The sequence below is a fragment of the Talaromyces marneffei genome, chromosome 3 (assembly GCF_009556855.1).
Source record: "Talaromyces marneffei chromosome 3, complete sequence".
In the NCBI taxonomy this organism is placed as follows: domain Eukaryota; kingdom Fungi; phylum Ascomycota; class Eurotiomycetes; order Eurotiales; family Trichocomaceae; genus Talaromyces; species Talaromyces marneffei.
Genome location: NC_072350.1, coordinates 3,091,184 through 3,108,640, shown reverse-complemented (window position 1 = coordinate 3,108,640; position 17,457 = coordinate 3,091,184). Strand labels below are relative to the sequence as shown.

At 46.0% G+C, this 17,457-nt stretch overlaps 6 protein-coding genes across 6 annotated transcripts; 2 read left to right on the top strand and 4 right to left on the bottom strand.

Annotated features, from left to right (window-relative positions):
• Positions 1–604: 604 nt before the first annotated feature.
• EYB26_004860 (uncharacterized protein) lies at positions 605–4,984 on the top strand (the record flags this gene model as incomplete). Its single annotated transcript, XM_054264151.1, has 1 exon — positions 605–4,984. The coding sequence occupies one exon, from the start codon at positions 605–607 to the stop codon at positions 4,982–4,984; it is 4,380 nt and encodes a 1,459-aa protein (XP_054120126.1).
• Positions 4,985–5,052: 68 nt separating this feature from the next.
• EYB26_004859 (uncharacterized protein) lies at positions 5,053–6,427 on the bottom strand (the record flags this gene model as incomplete). Its single annotated transcript, XM_054264150.1, has 8 exons — positions 5,053–5,082; positions 5,134–5,347; positions 5,420–5,463; positions 5,533–5,935; positions 6,014–6,073; positions 6,133–6,139; positions 6,211–6,277; positions 6,371–6,427. 8 exons carry the CDS (start codon positions 6,425–6,427, stop codon positions 5,053–5,055), a joined length of 882 nt encoding a protein of 293 aa, XP_054120125.1.
• Positions 6,428–7,154: 727 nt separating this feature from the next.
• EYB26_004858 (uncharacterized protein) lies at positions 7,155–8,707 on the bottom strand (the record flags this gene model as incomplete). The annotated part of the gene is made up of 5 exons (XM_054264149.1): positions 7,155–7,872; positions 7,950–8,118; positions 8,194–8,237; positions 8,347–8,521; positions 8,644–8,707. The coding sequence occupies 5 exons, from the start codon at positions 8,705–8,707 to the stop codon at positions 7,155–7,157; spliced, it is 1,170 nt and encodes a 389-aa protein (XP_054120124.1).
• Positions 8,708–10,263: 1,556 nt separating this feature from the next.
• Positions 10,264–12,098, bottom strand: EYB26_004857 (uncharacterized protein; the record flags this gene model as incomplete). The annotated part of the gene is made up of 6 exons (XM_054264148.1): positions 10,264–10,474; positions 10,571–10,799; positions 10,855–11,524; positions 11,575–11,600; positions 11,654–11,773; positions 11,828–12,098. 6 exons carry the CDS (start codon positions 12,096–12,098, stop codon positions 10,264–10,266), a joined length of 1,527 nt encoding a protein of 508 aa, XP_054120123.1.
• A 931-nt stretch (positions 12,099–13,029) lies between these two features.
• On the top strand, positions 13,030–14,562 carry EYB26_004856 (uncharacterized protein; the record flags this gene model as incomplete). The annotated part of the gene is made up of 5 exons (XM_054264147.1): positions 13,030–13,045; positions 13,107–13,954; positions 14,010–14,120; positions 14,173–14,339; positions 14,388–14,562. The coding sequence occupies 5 exons, from the start codon at positions 13,030–13,032 to the stop codon at positions 14,560–14,562; spliced, it is 1,317 nt and encodes a 438-aa protein (XP_054120122.1).
• Positions 14,563–15,044: 482 nt separating this feature from the next.
• Positions 15,045–16,772, bottom strand: EYB26_004855 (uncharacterized protein; the record flags this gene model as incomplete). Its single annotated transcript, XM_054264146.1, has 3 exons — positions 15,045–16,052; positions 16,117–16,506; positions 16,560–16,772. 3 exons carry the CDS (start codon positions 16,770–16,772, stop codon positions 15,045–15,047), a joined length of 1,611 nt encoding a protein of 536 aa, XP_054120121.1.
• Between the last annotated feature and the right edge of the window lie 685 nt (positions 16,773–17,457).

Below are 17,457 nucleotides of genomic sequence, written 5' to 3'. Positions count from 1 at the left end.
AATTTTAAGCGTGACAAGAGAGCTGATCATATCCACTCTACAGTAGCATAAATATATATTAAGATGTTCACACTTCCTCGATCGCTCAGTGAATTTGCCTTGTTTCTTCCTAACATACGCTCGCCCAATTTGAGTCTACGTAGGCAACTTTGGGCGAGGAGGCCTTGTACGGGGGTTCTAACCCTAGGTTTGCAGGTGTATGTGCGTTGGCAAAGATTAAGTCGGATTTGGTAGTCAGATTTGACACGAAGTTGAGTCTTTGAATGTGCCCAGGTGATATTCACATTTTTATATAAGCCTATATCTGTTCGTGAGCTTCCAAGGTTGGTGCATACAGACTATATCCCTGCAAATAGATGGGAATACGCCGAGTAGTATCTAGGTATAGTGTCTTGTATAGGTAAATGAATGCACCAAAGGGCGCCATTAAAGCCCCTCCCAACATAAGGCACCAAGGCTGTGTATGTAACTGGCTGATCCTGAAAGGCAAGCCTTTTTAGAATGCGGCTGATGCGCTATATAAATGAGGGGCATCTCAGCCTCATTAGGTACAAGAAATCAACTTCGTTCCGTACATCGCTGCCTGTACGATTCAGATCCCACGATGACTCGACTTACGAGTGGGTCTCCTAATGAAAAACTCTCTATTCTCTGGCGATCTGCCTGTGATGACTACGCCAAAGAAACCGGCATCGTAATTGTCGATGAGGGTTTCCCCCGTATTCTGAATCCCGAGGATCTGTCCCGCCAACTAGACGCAGAAAATGGCCATTTTCAAGATTTTCGCACAAAACGGCAATCGCTCTGGCATGTTATGCAGATTGTATTGTCGCCCTTTGAAAACTGGGGAGACTTGATTGTAAATGCGGTCTCTGCAGCTTTTCCTCCTGCGTCCTGCATCATGGGCGCAATGATGCTCCTGATTCGTAGTGCACGCAAGGTCAGTGAATCGTTCGATATGCTGACGGATTTGTTTCGCAAACTCGGCAACTTTGCGTTGCGCCTAGAATCGTACAAGGGTGTTCCTTTGAATGAAGGCATGAAGACTATTATTGTGGGGGTTTTGGTGAATTTCCTTCGTGTCTGCGCAGCGTCCCAGAAGCTACTTAATCGTGGGTCACTTAGGGCAAGAGTCATGAAATTGGCAAAGAATATGTTTGTGGAGGATACATCGATTAGTTCTCTTCTAGGCGAGTTGGAGGAATTGACCAGCCAGGAACACAAGATGGTCTCTGCTCATGGGTTGGATCTCACCCATCAGGCACTCAGAAACACTGAAAAATTACTTGAACGAGACGACGAAAGAAATGACCGTGAGAGACTGGGCCAATTGAAAAAGGCATTAGATCCTGTCTCTGCATCCGGACGGGTGTTCTCGTCGATCAATGAGACTCGGATGCCTGGATCTGGTAGCTGGGTAGAAAATGGGATCCGGTCATGGTGGCAGGGATCCGAATCTCTACTTTGGATTCATGGCGGTCCCGGCGTTGGCAAATCTTATTTGTCTTCGAAAATCATTAACGATCTCTCAAAGGCAGAAACATCCACCGGGTCTGGGCCGATCGTCGCCTCCTTTTTCTTCAAGAACAACGATGTCGATCTGCGTTCCTTGAATAAAGCGTTGCGGACTCTGGCGTGGCAAGTTGCTGTTCAACGACCGAGCTTCGCGGAGCATGCCGAAGAGTTCTGTTTGAAAGAAGATCCAGCCAACAGCTATGTTGTCTGGAAAAAACTTTTGTTCGAGTACTTCGAGTCTTCACCAGATGCCGGGCCCTGCTGCTTTGTTATCGACGGTATTGATGAAGCTGATCCAGAGGAACAAGAGATACTTTTCAGTCTACTAGAGAACACACACTTGGGAGAGGATGAGACAAGTTCTACTACACCATTCCGAGTCGTACTTCTAGGTAGAGACTCGATACGCGGCATCCTTGAAGAACACTGCCTCGACTGGATTGCTGAAATCGAGATCGACAACAACCAGAGTAAGGACGACCTTCAACGATATGTCTCTCAGAAGTTGCAGAAGACGAAGATTTTTCGCGATTCTGCAGATCTCCGAGATGAAGTCATACGGGATATTTGTGCACAAGCAGAAGGTCTCTGGGAATGGGCGAATCTCGTCATCAAATCCGTTCTGCGCTGCCGGACCAAGGAGCAGATCCGAAAGGTGATTCGGACAATTCCTCGAGGTATTAGTGCAATGCTCCATGCAGAACTACATCGTTTGGGTAAAGAGTTGTCGTCCTTGGATGCGATGTTGGACGACCTGCCCGAAGACATTTTGGATGAGGAAGGGGCAACTGAGAAAGCAATACCAACACGAACTCAACAGCTCAATATGTTAATTTCCTTTGTGACATGTGCTCAAAAGCCGCTAACAGTATACGAGCTCAGCCTTATCTTGGAGGTCGTTCTCGAAGAGGAGTTCTTGAATCTTGAGGACGATCTTCGCAAGGTATACTCATCGTTGTTTTCGCTCCGACCTGGCGATGTTGACATAGAAAATGGAGTAGAAAAGACTACGGTCATTGTAACTCTGCGTCATAGCTCGTTTTACGAATTCTTTAGTGCATCAGTCACAGTTGGCCCTATCCATGTCGACTCGGACCAAGCTGAGGCGTTGTTCGTATACGTCTTACTCCATGTACTCTCAAAGAGTGAATCGCCTTATTCACAGAGATCGCTATGGAAGATCAACAATTATGCACAGAAATTCTTAGGTGTGCATCTGTCGAACGCGGATCCGGAAAAGGCAACAAATCGAAAAGAAATAGCCCGTTTACTTGGGGATCTCCTTACGGACGAGCCAACATTCAACCCTGATCATTGGCTCATTGAGACATATTACATCTCTAACCATGCTAGATATATCCCTTACCCATCCTCCAGTCCAACAGAGGTTGCACGTTACTGGTGGGACACTCAAGTTCAGGATACGGCAAACGAGCGGGCGGATTTGGTTTTCAAATGGCTTACCCCGGATTTGAAACAGCTCTTGCAGGATTGTGCTCGGTCTTCCGAGGTGGCCAGCGATAAGTGTACTTTCACTGTTGTTTTCTCTCGTTTGGCCGAGTCTTTCTCCCGACTTTGGTTGGTGGCGAAAGACATAGAGGCGGATGACGGATTATCAGGAACTCTTTGCACTATGCTATTGGTGTATCATCAAATGGCAGGCACAAAACTCTGCACTTCAGAGGAGAAGACAGTAGGACTGTATTTGCTTCCTGAATCTCGACAAATATTGGAAATTGCCGAGATGCAGTGTCTCGAAAGAACTCCCATCTGGCATGCAAAACTCGCTCAGGCGTTACTCCACCATTATAAATACAGTGCAGCTCTCGAACAGTTTCAGTTAGCTCTTGATGAAAATCATAAAAATCCTATACTGGGAAAGCAAGCTATAACAGTGATTCATAGGGACATGGCTCGGTCCTGTGCTGATGTTGGAAGGTACAAGGAGGCACTAGAACACTCAAATCTAGCCGGGTCGCTGCAAAAAGACTCCATGATCATCAACTATGAAATTAGCAAACTTCTGAATACTGCACAAGTAGAATACTATGCGGGAATGACAGACCAAGCTCTTTCTACTGTGGATGAAGCCTGGGAAGCATTTGTGGCACAAGAAAGGGAAGATCATCGGGACTGGAACACTTTTAGTTCATTTTTCTCCATCTTATTGGAGCTTCATCAGACGCAGCGTATTCGACCAGTTTTTGAGTTTGCCCTTTCTGATTTGCATGGGATGGAGTCACCCGAAAATGAAATGGATCGTTTTATCGATTCCTTAGGGGGAGTGTTTCCGAGAACCCGTCTATTATATAGGGTTCTCCACTATGTGTTGATGCCTGACGACGGAAAATATACTGATATTCTAGTCTCGATTGTAGACAGGCTGAATGCCCCATCATGGAAGCGAAAAGGTGGCGATGAAAAACCCAAATACTTCCTGGCGTCATTGATGTTCGAACACGGCCTGGTCAGCTCCGGAATCCAGGTTTGGCATGATGTTGCCTTTCTAGCTATTGAACCTGAAGACACCTACAGCAAAGAAATTCAGTTACAGTCATGGAGTCGTCTAGCAGCCGTGTGCCTTCACCATCCAGATAGTCCATTATGCGAAGGGGCTCCTGTGGTGTTGGATGAAAGCGCCGAATCTGGTGATATCTGCTTGTTCGTCTCAAGTTTTCTACGGGAACATGGTGATATCCCAAACGCCCGAAAAGCTCTCTGCGGACGAGTGAAGAGAATCACCGATCAGTTATCGGACGAGAATAATATGATTACTGAAGGCTCCTTCGCTGGTCTCTTCATGACATTTTTGATCGCCGTGGATAGCGATGAAGATCTCAATGGCGCCTTGTATCTGCTCAAGGTTGAATACGAAGCTAGGAGGAAATGGAATAAAAACCGTCGCACATTAGAGGCTATGGGAGTGTCTCACAATAACGGTGCGATCAGTGGGCAACAAGGCGACTCTGAGAATCTTAGCCAGGTGCAATCTGCCAATAACGAGGTAAAAGAGGCAGTTGGTGAAGCCTCTGAAGAGGAAGTCCGCCATATACTGGATTTGCTGAACGAGTGTGCCCACTGCAAGTGTCATTTTGGGCCGATATGTCACTGGTACTTCTGTCGTTCCTGCCCGTTGATGATGCTGTGTCGAAGCTGCTACTGCAAGATTCAGTCAGCTATATCTAATCCAGATACGGCGAACAATATCAGGGGTATCTGTGATCCTCAACACGAATTCTATTCTACCGGTCCGCCGCTTCGGCCAGATGAACTTGTGCCTGAGGGCATGATGGTCCTGCAAAGCGCTGATGGCAAGAGACAGACAATAAAGGTCAAAGAATGGCTTGGTAAACTATCGGAGAAGTGGGGGACGGCGGACTTTGAATTTGAAGGTGGATTATCTTCTTGGTGTATGAAGGTCTTGCCGGAGCCACAGAGATCTCGGTGGGCAACATTCTTCAAGACGTAAACTGCATGTATTGGCATATAATGTGCCTTTAGAAAGGCAACTAGAAACATATACAGCAGCCACTGGCCTTAGTAACAACTATATCCCCCATCCACAACCTACAATTCACGTCAGCCCTACATCACCTTCACTCGTAAAGAAAAGCTTACAATATTAGCGCCCGTCATGAATCTACTCGCCTCACTCGCCATCCACACAACTGCACCTTGCAATTCGGACGGACGACCCATTCTGCGCATTGGAGTATGCTCAATCCACTGCTTTGTGATTTCACTACCTTGTTTATCTAGGAGGTCGATAATGAGGTCTGTATGCATGTATCCCGGAGATAAGGTGTTGACACGAATTGAGTGAGGAGCCCATCTATATATTTCCGTGAGGTCAGCATGTTACACTGCTTCTCCGTATGGGTTAGAGAAAGGATAGGCGACGGACTCGGTAGCCAAGGATTTTGCCAGCATGATGATAGCTGCTTTACTCTACAACATTCGTCAACACCTTCATATATCAGATTTCCAGGCACGGGTGAGGAGAATCAGAGATCGTACAGCATTATAAGCAGCCTGCTTCTGCGGCCTAACACAAACCTCGCCACACATGCTCCCCACCAGAATAATACTCCCACCCTTGACATTCCGCTGAATCATATGTCTTCCAACCTCTCTCGCGCAGAGGAAAGAGCCATCAAGATTAACATCCATCAACTTCCGCCATCGAGCATACGAATAATCTTCCGCGGCGACATTATCGACTATCCCTGCTGCTGTAACTAGAACATCGATTTTACCAAAGTCCTTGACAATTTGGGTGATGGTAGATTCCACTTGAGATTCAGAGGTTACATCGCAGGCGTACGGTTTCAGGTTAATTTCTGTTGTTCGTGTTTCAAACTGTGAGGCTATATGTGTGATAGAGGATGTTGCTGCAGATAGGGAGAGGTCGATACATGCTCTATCTCCAGTTTAAATGATCGGTTATGTGGGCATATATATAGATATGGGTAGGGCAGAAATGAGTGTTCAGACATACCCATTTGCACCAGATTGAGCAAAAGCAGTGAGAAACTCTTTTCCGAGCCCACGAGCTGCTCTGCGCATAAATCGTGTTGGAAATACATATGATTCCTTGATTGTGCTACATCAGCTCACCCCGTAACTACAACATTCACAAAAGGTTATTAGTACAGATATCTTTATCAAATGCAGATGGTAGAAAAATATACCTACCGACACAAGTCTTCCCCTCGAGCGAAAAACTGGGTAGCGTCTGCGGTGGCCGTGTAGATTGAATATTCTGGCAGGATGTCACCAACGAGAAGCAATTCACCTGCCTCTCCAGCCTGGGACTAGTAGAAACAATCAATCGAGGACTACACGATTGAAGTACCTTATTGCTTCCAAATTGCCTCAGTAAATGATTTCGAAATGGGTTTGAGAATAGCATAGTCGTCATCTAAACTTTGCGTATTGTCTAGCAGTAAATGTGGTCTTTGAGATGATATGGAGCTCCAGATGTAACGACTCGCTACTTTTACTTTCGAACCCCGCAAAGGAAATATGAAAAAGTGGTCCGTAGTGCGGATTGAAATGTATTTCGAAGAAACAGAAAAAAGAAAATGCATTAATCTAAACAAAGCTCATCGGATCACATGGCCAGCTTCAGCCGCCCCCCAATACACGAAAGACTCTGTAGAGTATAGTCTGATCTCGACCTTCTCGCCAATTCGTTCAGTCACCCAACGCATAGTTAGCATCTAATCGACTCATTATACTCGAAGAATTCAATTGGACCGGAGATCAGACCGAATTGATCGGGCTTAGGGTTAGGGGTCCTCTCGGCAAAACTTTCCGTTTTGTGGCTTCTGACGCTAAGGCCCTTTGAGGGCTGCCTAATACGAGTATAAAAAGGTTCTAGACCCTTAACTTAATAGGTAACTTCTAATAACCTTAAAACTATAATTACTTTTTGAGTGTGGAGACTGGAGAGGAGATAAGTGGATCAAAAGACTATAGATTACTATCAATCTAACCATGTACGCCGCTCTTTTTATGTCGTGGTCGAACAGACCGACCAAAAAGAAGATCGCGGCAAAAGGGAGTAGTATAGCTCACGAAAAAATAACTAGTACTGGGTATAGAAGGAAAGGAAAGGAAATAATCGGGCCATCGTTTCATTGATCTGTTTCGGAGCTGGTGATTTTCATCTTCACTATTTCTTTCGACCCAACCACGACGTTCATGATTCCACGCAACATTTCAGGTTGGACATCCTCTAGAAGCACTGTATATGTATTCGGTGAGGTATCTCTCGATTTTTCGTCATTATTGGAAAGATCACTTGTCGCTGTAGTATCCACCATTGGAATGTCGGTTTGGTGGTCGCCATCGAAAAAAGAAAAAGATCCATGCGGAATGAAAGATCCTGTAACAGAGGATGTAGAGGGGGTGGTGCAACCTATATTTGGATCTAGTGAAAGCTTGTTATTTGCGACAAAGCTCTCCGTGACTATAGACACTCTTGTATTGGAGGATGAATCGTGCCGACTCCTGTCAAAGGACCGACTAGGTATATGGGGCTCCGTGGCTGGATACGGGATGGCCAGTTCTGAGAAATCAGGGAATGTAGCGGCCAGGGTATAGTTTCGCGGTAAAGATGTAGTATTAGTAGCGGCTGAATATTCCGCAAGGGGAGATGGAAAAGCTTCAAGTTGGGGGGGATAGTCCAACTCCTTATTCATGTCCGGCAAATTCACACCAGAGAGTACGTCTGATCTGGAGTCACTGCTGCAGGAATTGCGTAGACTCAATATCCCCATCTCCTCAGAGATCCTAGAGTCATGGTGAGAAAACTCCAGGTTATTCTCGCATCTCTTTTGGGCAACAGCGTATCTAGAAAGGTGTTCCTTTATCAGCTATTGAGCTCGAGTATGCCGCGGATGAGGATAAGTTTAATACTAGCTACCAACCTGTTTTTGATATCAGTTGCCGATCTGTTTGGAAAGACCTTCTCGCAGATAAGCTTCCAACTGCGTCCATAAGTTTGGACTGCCTCCAATAGACGGTCATATTCCTCCCCGCTCCACTCCTTACGGCTCAGCGCAGGATCTAGAAAGTCGCACCATCTTTTGGCACATTCTGAGTGGTTGTTAACGGTAAGAGGTCAAGAAGGATAGGCAATGCTTCAGTTCGAGGTGAAAAGGAGATACTTACGATCAGCATGCCGAGTCTCAACTTCTCGGGCGACCGTGGTCCAACTGTTATATACACCGTAAGAATCAGCAATGGCACTTTTATACCAAAGCTGATATCTCACCTGAGGCATATGTAGAGTCCTAAAACTAATGGGAATGCGGATTAACTTACGAGTAACCATGCAGCTCAACTGCTTTTCGTAGCCGATTATCCTCATCCACGCTCCAATGACCCCTGTTCACGTTCATTCCAACCTTGCTCCATCGTTTTCGACAATCTTTGTTCGATCGTCCAGGGAGTTTTAATGCGATTTCGTTCCAGTTCTTGATCGTGCCCGTTGAATTCCCTGAAGTGATGTTTGGTCAATGTCGGGTGTGCTTCAACAACTAAAAGCTGGGTACGCGATATGCAGCGATGAGAAAAACAAGGAGGGAGTGAATATGGTGTTACATTGTATGATTGCCTCACTGCGAAGCATCTCGTCTTCCTCTACAGTCCAGTAGTTGCGTGTCCCCGAAGCTTCTTTTGACATGACGCCCTGTGAAAGTGACACGATAGTCAAAGGAATTCTGATAGCATCATGTCCATCTCTCAGGAGCCGAGGCGTATAAGCCAAAACAATGGCCCGCACAGAATCCGTGCAGTGGGCCTGGAAACTGTTGGACAGGTTCCACCAAAATTTTGAGTTATGATCGACTGACAGTAACTCCGCAGGGTAGTGCCGGTGCTTTTACTACGTAGTTAGAAATTGATCGACACCCTAAGAATTTGGGGCTATAATTTCATAGCGCTTCTCCATATACATCAGTTGCAAGTGACCACACACAACCCTGTAGAAATAAATGCTAGCTACGTAGGTACAACCCGGTTGTTGAGCTAGTGTACATACAAGCCCGTTTCCAACTAACATATGTGCTGCTTCACGAGCAAGCATAACCGCCCCCAAGCAAATATACCCCGGGGCCTAGGCATGCACCAATCAACTAGATAGGCTCAACAAGTGAGTGAATAATGCATATATATACCCCCTCACGAATTCATATCACGTTCAAGCCCGGTCCAGGGAGCTAGGTCGTAAATATGAGCACGTATATGCCCCTGTAAAAATCCACGCTTAGCTCATGTACGTGCTAATTGACGAGAGCGTCTCGGCGAGTAAGCAAGTGGATGTACAGACCCCATATTAACCTATTTACAGCAAATAATGCGGGATGGCCATCCGGAACTCGGCTCATGACCCATGGGGATTTCGATCTAGTCTAGGGACTAAGCTTCTCGAGAGTCTGCATTGATCGTTCAGGAAAACCGCCTCCTGTTGGTTGGAGGTTTCTGGTTTGTTAATGTGTTGGATGATAACTAGTTACACAAATGTGCACCCTCTGCCCTGACTCATGTATGAGCTATTTGAATGATAGGCAAGCAGGCAAGCTTCCATACGAAAGACACCTCATACAAATCCGAACCCACAGTAGTGCTAGAGAACGAGTAAACCAGTAAGGCAGCTCGCGAATATGCTCATGTAAGTGCTTCATACATCATTGATTAATCATATACAAATGTAGGTAATTGGCTATATAGCAAGCTTCAAAATCTTCCTTCTACTATACAAAATAAGGTTTAAACGTTTAGTTTTCGAATGGATTAGGTGGGCATAGTTAGTGCTGACATTTATGCATTGTGGCTTGGATCCCTTGGAGCACCTTATACTATGTATTAACCAACTACAGTAAGTTACCTACTGTCTAACAGCTCCCACGATTTATTAAGCTTCTATCTAAATCAATAAAGCGTTTCCCAACGTTTCCAAGCCCTATAGTATGGCGCCAGGCCACTTTACTGTAGTATGTATTTTTGCTAATCCTTATTATTGGTAGGCTTTGACATTACTCGGTTTTTGAAGGGACTTGGTTGTCCTAAGCATACCGGTATTTAATTTCAGCCGCTGTCAACAAAGTAAATTCTTTCTACTTGGACGTCATTATTGGGGGCGAAGAATTTAGTTCCACCTAAGCATTCTCCGTTCTCGTTAGAATTGCCACCTTGACGTTTTGTTAATGTAGATGAGAGAGAGAGAAAGACCATGCAGATTTAGATACAAGTCCTACCCGGTATCATGGTGACCTTAACGCCGTTTCCAGGAGACAGGGTTACATTAAGTTTCTCTACCCAGTCGCCACCATCTCGATTTTCAATGCGTGCAAATTCTTGTAGGATTCTCACGATTGTGTAGCTGGCCTCCGTGAGGGCAAACTGTTGCCCTAAGCAGATTCTCGGCCCGCCGCCGAAAGGAAGGTATCCCCTATTTGACAAGTTAGCTATGGAGATTTTAAGATTCGAGAGTGGACAAGACTCTGCTCTGAAATAAGGTTTGACACAAGGTCTACTGTCGACATACCAACCAGGTCGAAGGCCTTCTTCGGGGGCCCATCTTTCGGGGCGAAATTCATGAGCGTCAGGGCCGTAGATGTCTTTCCTCCTGTGCATTACCCATGGAGTGAATCCAACGATTGCGCCCTTTGGAACGAATAAGGGAGATTCCCCATTGGGTCCTCCTCCACGAGGCAAGATTGTATCTTTGACCGCAATCCTCCCATTGGAGGGCACGACAGGATAGTAACGAAGAGCTGGGTTTATCAGCAATGATCTTGTCACCATGCCATTTGCTATCAGGAGACTTACATTCATTGAGGACATATTTCACATACTTAAGATTCCTCAGAGTATCATAGTCCGGCTTCGTTCCGTTCAGCTCGGCTATCTCAGCCTGGAGCTTCTGCCAGATATCCGGTCTTCTAGCCAGAAGATGAAACGTGTGACTAAGTAAACTAGCAGTTGTGTCTCGCCCAGCCATGAGGATGTTGAGAAGCTCGTCACGGAGTCGTTTAGGATCCCTTGTTGATTTCAATAGCTCGTTCAGGAAGACATATCTCTTCTTTTCTCCAGACCCGTCAATGGGCTTCTCGGCATCTCGAGGCTCGAACCTTTCTAGAGCTCGGTAAATTATCTCATCCACAAATTCATGGACTATTTGGCATGCTCTGTCAAATTCCTTGTCCCTGTAAACCATTACAAGCTTTCCTAGACGAGCCCGTAAGTTCAATCGATTTTGGGCTAGGTCAAACATCTTTCCAAATCGATGTTGAGACGATCCCTCCACGCTCGTCAATGAAGACACAGATTCTCCGAATAGAAACTCAGTGGCCGAGTCCAAGGTGAGTTGGAAGAAGAGAGGCTGAAGATCCACCATGGAGCCGTCTCTCGGGATCTTAGAGAAAAGTATTTGGATGTGTGTCTCATACAAATCAAGATCAGCGACTTGAGATCGGATAAAGTTGGGGCGGACAAGTGCCTGAAAATAATAGTCAGCAAGTATACAAAGACAAAAGTCTAGTTCATTACCCTTGAATGTTCCCATTGCTCGCCGTCTTTTTTGCATGTCAGCACAAGGATCTCAATGTGAACCTAAAGTGAGGCAGACCTGTTGTGAAAATACCCTGTCCAAGGAGTGGATCAAAAGCAACTTGTCTCATTCCCAGACCAAAGTCCTTAAAATTAGTGGCAAGTACGGCTTTGACGTTCTCAACCTCGATCGTAGTGTCTGAAAGAGCCTATAAGTTTATATCCACAATATCAGGAGCTGGAACAATCTCACAGAAGCGAGCGCCCATCAGCACGAGGGACCAGGTGTTCCCATAGGTATCATATCGCTCCTGTTGCAATGCCATAAGCCTTTTCTTCTTGACGGCTTCGGCTTGAATACGAAAGTAAGCGAAGCCAATAATTTTTTCGCGCTGCGGAAGCTGCTTTGCGGGTTTGCAGCCATGTCTTCTTTTGAAGCGCGCAACGGAAATGTAACGAATCAGTCGTCTAACGAGGAAGAAGACAGCCGCGAAGATGATAAATAGGTATATTTTATTATCCATTGCAGTAAGTGTATAGTCTTAATGATTGGGATAGCCTGGAGACGGGAAGAAAACTTTCACTAGCATACGTTGCTGGACCGTCAAATGGTCGCGGTTCCAAACAACTATTCATGGAAACCTACCTAGGTCTGAATATAACATAGTAGGTGTCCTAACACCATTTATCAAAAACAAAATCGAGAAAGATGCGACCGGATCAGAAGTTGCAGTTATGTTACTCCATGAGTCCACATCCGTGGAGCTCCCTCGAGTATAGGGATCTTTAGTTTGCAGGGAAGTATACGTAGTATATGCAAGGTTCATGTTGGTCAATGAGCTTTTGCTGACCTCCAACTTATGTTGATCACTAACAGACCCGGCTTTCCACAACAGAAAAAGGATTCGGCCGACTTTGTGGACCTGGCTTAGGACCCGGGTTGTAAATCTGGCCCGACAAGCCTTTGGGGGTGAAATAATAAGTTGCCAATTATGGTAAATACTGGAATGATTGGTCCGAACAGAGCCTCTGTACCAGTCGTAGAGAGGACTGTAGATTCAAGGATTGGGCATCAGTACAATGTGGATTAAGTTAATATACCTAGATAGTGTAAAGCAGGTGGAATTAATGATATAGTAGCGGGTTAGCTGCAATTGCAATCAATTCATAATAGGTATTCGTTCATATCCCAACTTCTGAATTACCTTCTTCTCAGTTTGAATAACAATAGAATTCCATTCTTCTTAGTAAACCGCTAGTACAATGTTAGACCCTTCTTTCACGATACTCTCCCTCGCTGGGATAGTCATCTATCTCGTCGGTCGATCCATCTACCGCCTCTATTTTCATCCCCTTTGCAAATTCCCCGGACCTAGGTTGGCTTCCATATCCACTCTCTATGAATTTTATTATGATGTGATCAGAGGCGGGATGTTCCTCTTTGAAATTAAAAGGATGCATGAACAATACGGTACATATCATGCTTGAGTTCACTGATAGCAACGATATCAAAGCTGATCTATAGGCCATAGGACCCATTGTCCGCATCAACCCGCGTGAGATTCATGTCCTCGACCCCTCCTTCTACGACGATATCTATGCCTCCGGTGGTAGAAAGCGTGATAAAGACGCGCAATTCCTAAAGGCATATTCCGTGCCGGACTCAATGGTGGCCACTGTGGAACACGACCGTCACCGCTACCGTCGAAACATCCTGAGCGGGTTCTTCTCCAAGAAGTCTGTCAATGAGCTATCTCCTGTTGTCGAACCAAAAGTGCTAAAGCTGATGGAGCGTTTCGCGACCGCGTATCAACAAGGGACAATCGTGCACCTAGACGATGCCTTTTCCGCACTCGCGTCGGATGTGATTACGCAATATTCTTTCGGAAAGAGCTGGGATTTCCTTGAGGACAAACATTTTCGAAGGGATATCCGCAGTGCTATTACTGAGACGTCGAACGTCATTCACGTCAACCGCTTCTTCCCACTCTATCCACGGATAATGCGTATGGTTCCTAAGTCATGGATTATCAAGCTACAGCCAGGAAAAGTGAGCTTGTTCAAGTTTACGAAGTCAATATTCGAATATACTGCACGCAGTGCCAATGGGAAAGGCGGATCCAAGAAGGGAACCATTTTCGAAAAGTTGACGGATCCAACTCTCCCACCCGGAGAGAGGACATTCGCCCGCGTACGACAAGAAACTGGAGTTATTCTCCAGGCTGGTACCGAGTCTATTAGTCGGGCATTAACTGTAGCCGCCTTCCATCTTGCTAACCAACCCTCGATGCGGGAGAACCTGCGCGAGGAGTTACGCACAGCTTTGCCGACGCCTGACAGCACGGCGACTTGGGCCCAGCTAGAGCAACTGCCGTATTTGGTATGCATAACCTTCGACCAAACATAATACGACTGCAGTGACTGATATTTCCTAGACTGGTGTTGTGTGGGAGTGTCTCCGTCTCTCGTACGGCTTGGTCATCCGTCTGCCTCGGTGCGCCCCTCACGAGGTGTTGAAATATAAGGACTATGTTATTCCTCCGGGGGTACGTCCTATCCCTTAACTATCAGTCAGCGATAGCGACTAACTAATAATAGACTCCGATGAGCATGTCCTCATACCTCGTCCACCACGACGAAACGATCTTTCCCGACTCGTATTCTTTCAAACCCGAGCGATGGATTGAAACCGAAGATAAATCAGACCCACTTACCAAGTACATGGTTTCATTTACTCGGGGCAGTAGAGCCTGTTTAGGCATGAAGTGAGTCTCCTTAGCAACTCTTCATCATCTTGATCCCTAACGTTACAGTTTATCGTATCTTGTGCTATATATGACCATCGCGGCCTTCGTCCGTCGATTCGACCTAGAACTCTACAAGACAACTATTGAGGACCTGGAGATTGTCCGCGATTATGGGCTGGGAGTTACCAGGAACGGGGACGTAGAGGTTTCTGCCACTGTGACGAAGATCTTAAAGGAGTAGTGAGGTATGCTCTGATGAGCGTGAGCCTGTTGTACCTTTTCTTTTCTCCAGTAGCTTATTCCAACAGAATGCACCACCAGCTTCAGTATTATCCTGTAACTGACCATGTAGAGCTGGAGATCTAAGGGTTTTATATGTCTTGTGATAGCCACTTCAAGTTACATAGTGAAGAAGGTACAATTTGCAGAATTAAAAACCACAATCTGAGGCAAAAGCTTTTCTAATTAAGACTATAACTGAGCTTAAATTGTAGAGATGATACAACAGATAAAACACACAAACAAAATAGCAAGGAACCTGATACTCCCCAAAGCGCCCTAGGGTTGCAGCAAGAATGAACCCTGGGCTATGATATGAATTTTATAAAATCAAAGATAATGACCTCAGTCTCTGTAAAGTTCATGCCAATAAATTATCTCAACAAATTCAAAACTTCTTACTTGAACCGTTACTTCATCCCTAGTTACTTTAGCGATACTGACCTAACCAGCGGCGTATGGACTGGCCCTTCGCAATCTCTCACCAAATATCCAAAGGATGATGGGTGCTGGGAAACCTATCGCTATCGAAATGAATGCCAGTAGGCTATTGCCCCATCCGTAATGAAGGGTATCATACAAGTACGGGGCGAATAAAGGGAATGCAAACGCACATATAGACCGTAAAACAGATACGGAAGCCATTGCGCTGGCTGCAAATTTTGTATATGTGTCCACGGTGTAGGTCTGCATGCACTGGAAGCTCATCATATTCGCCACACCAAAGATACAAGCGCCGATGTTAGGGGCTATCCAGGGTTGATGAGTCTGGGCTGTCCAGCCATAGATGAAGAGACCAATTGGACAGCAGATGCTGGTGATAGCGAGCAACGGCAGTCGGAACTCAGGTCGTCCTACACCGTTATTACGGGCTTTAAGACTGGCGTACGTGCGGTCATTTAGACGAGCGGCGACGAGGGAGCCCAGTAAGGCTCCTAGTCCGAGGGATATATAATTCAATCCCCCAATACCTATGGACTCGCCGTAATACTCTGGGTCAGTCCACAGGGTAGGGAAGGTCGATAGCATGAGATACTGAAGCCCATATACATATGCCATGTACAAAGCGAGGACTTGAATGATAGGCTGTGTGAAAAGGAGGCGGAAGGGCCGTGTGAGCGATGTTCGTAGACCTTGAGCTAGAGTCTTATTCTGTCGTTCCTCTGCGGTCTGATATGAGGCATCGCCCGTCTCTTCACGAATCCTTTTTGCCCGTTTCTTGAGGATATGCGGAGGGTATGTTTCACGGAGAACAAATAGTCCTGCAATTTGAAGGACTACAATTGCGATGGAGGTTGCATAGAAGACCCATCGCCAGGTGGTCTTCTCAGCGATGAAGCCACCAAAAATCGGGCCGAGGGCTGGGCCGAGCAGCGGTGCCATACTGTAGACAGCACTCGCCGTGCCGCGATCTTCAGGGCGAAAGGTGTCTCCGAGGACTCCTCCGCCAATCTTGAACGGAAAGCGTCGGTCAGACCGATGATGATTTGTGTGTATATTGTTTGTCCAAACTTACAGCAAGCGGAACACTACCACCTATTCCGGAGAGAAATCGAAAAGCAATCATTTGCCCCGTAGTCTGCGCGAATCCGCAACCAATATTGAAAGCAAGATAGAACAAATACCCGACTTGCAAGACAATGACTCTGCCGTAATTTTCGGAAAGAGGACCGAGGAAAAGCGGACCGAAGGCATAAGCAAGAATGAAACTGGACAAAGTAAGTTCAGAGAGAAATTCGGCTGTAATGTGTAAATCAGATGAGATGTGTGTCAAGGCAGGCGCTATCATCGTCGAAGATACAGGGGAGATGAAGGTGAATAGCGAGACAAGTGACATGGTGATCCATTTCTTTTCCCTGGGCCAGTTCTTGGGGTTTTCGGGGTCATCCGGACCATTCCATGTCACCTGTGCAACTGGTCAGTTTCTTTGGGAAACAAAGGAGACAGTATGGGAAGTACCAATTTGGGGTCTTGCTGGGAATCATCCCTTGTTGATGTTTCTAGTGGTTTTTGGCCTTTCTCGACCAGGCCGACGTCTCGTTCGTTCGTGATATCCCCTTGAACTTCAGGTGTAGGCCCATTTTGATTCCCATCTCCGCTCTGGAAAGCTGCGTCAGCTTTATTAAGGCGCTCAGTTTCATCGCTATGAGATGTAGATTGATTGTGTTCCATTATTAACGAACGTCTTGGGTAGATATCACTCGACTTCAAACAAATAGTAGGGGTTTGGGTAAGGAAATTGATAGTGGATGTGAATAGCATAAGGGAGAAAAAAATAAAATCTAAAATATAACAACGTATACTAACATCGTGGATTGGGTAACAAAGAACGGACCATAATGGGAAAGAAGGCACTGCGGAGTTAACGCTCGAAGTCCTTCTATTACCGGCGGTAGTTACAGGATATTTATTCCAATCCCGTGACTGGCAGAGAGAGTCAGCCACGCATCAGCGTGGGAATACTCAAATGCCCTCCCCTGGTAACTCTCAACCAACATACACATACCATTGACGTAGATCATCGGCGTCTTTGGATCCTTGTGTAACCCTTGATCAGCGCTAAGCCGGGTCCAGGAAAGACCTCCCTAGGGTTGGCCTCTCAGCTCAGCCGTGTTCCGGACCCGGCTAAAGAAGCTCGCGCACGGTCGAAGAGGCGGAGACGTAGCTATTGCCTGATTTACTAGTTATCTAAGCTTTGTAGCTTTATGGAATACTTGGAATAGCTACTATTCTGGCGCCGAGGTGTTGAGCGCCAGAATATTACGAAGGGGGCCATAATAACTCTGTACGTTGTGGCAGGTTGATGGCGAAAGATATATATCCTTAGAGTAAACATTTGAAGACAATATAACTTCGA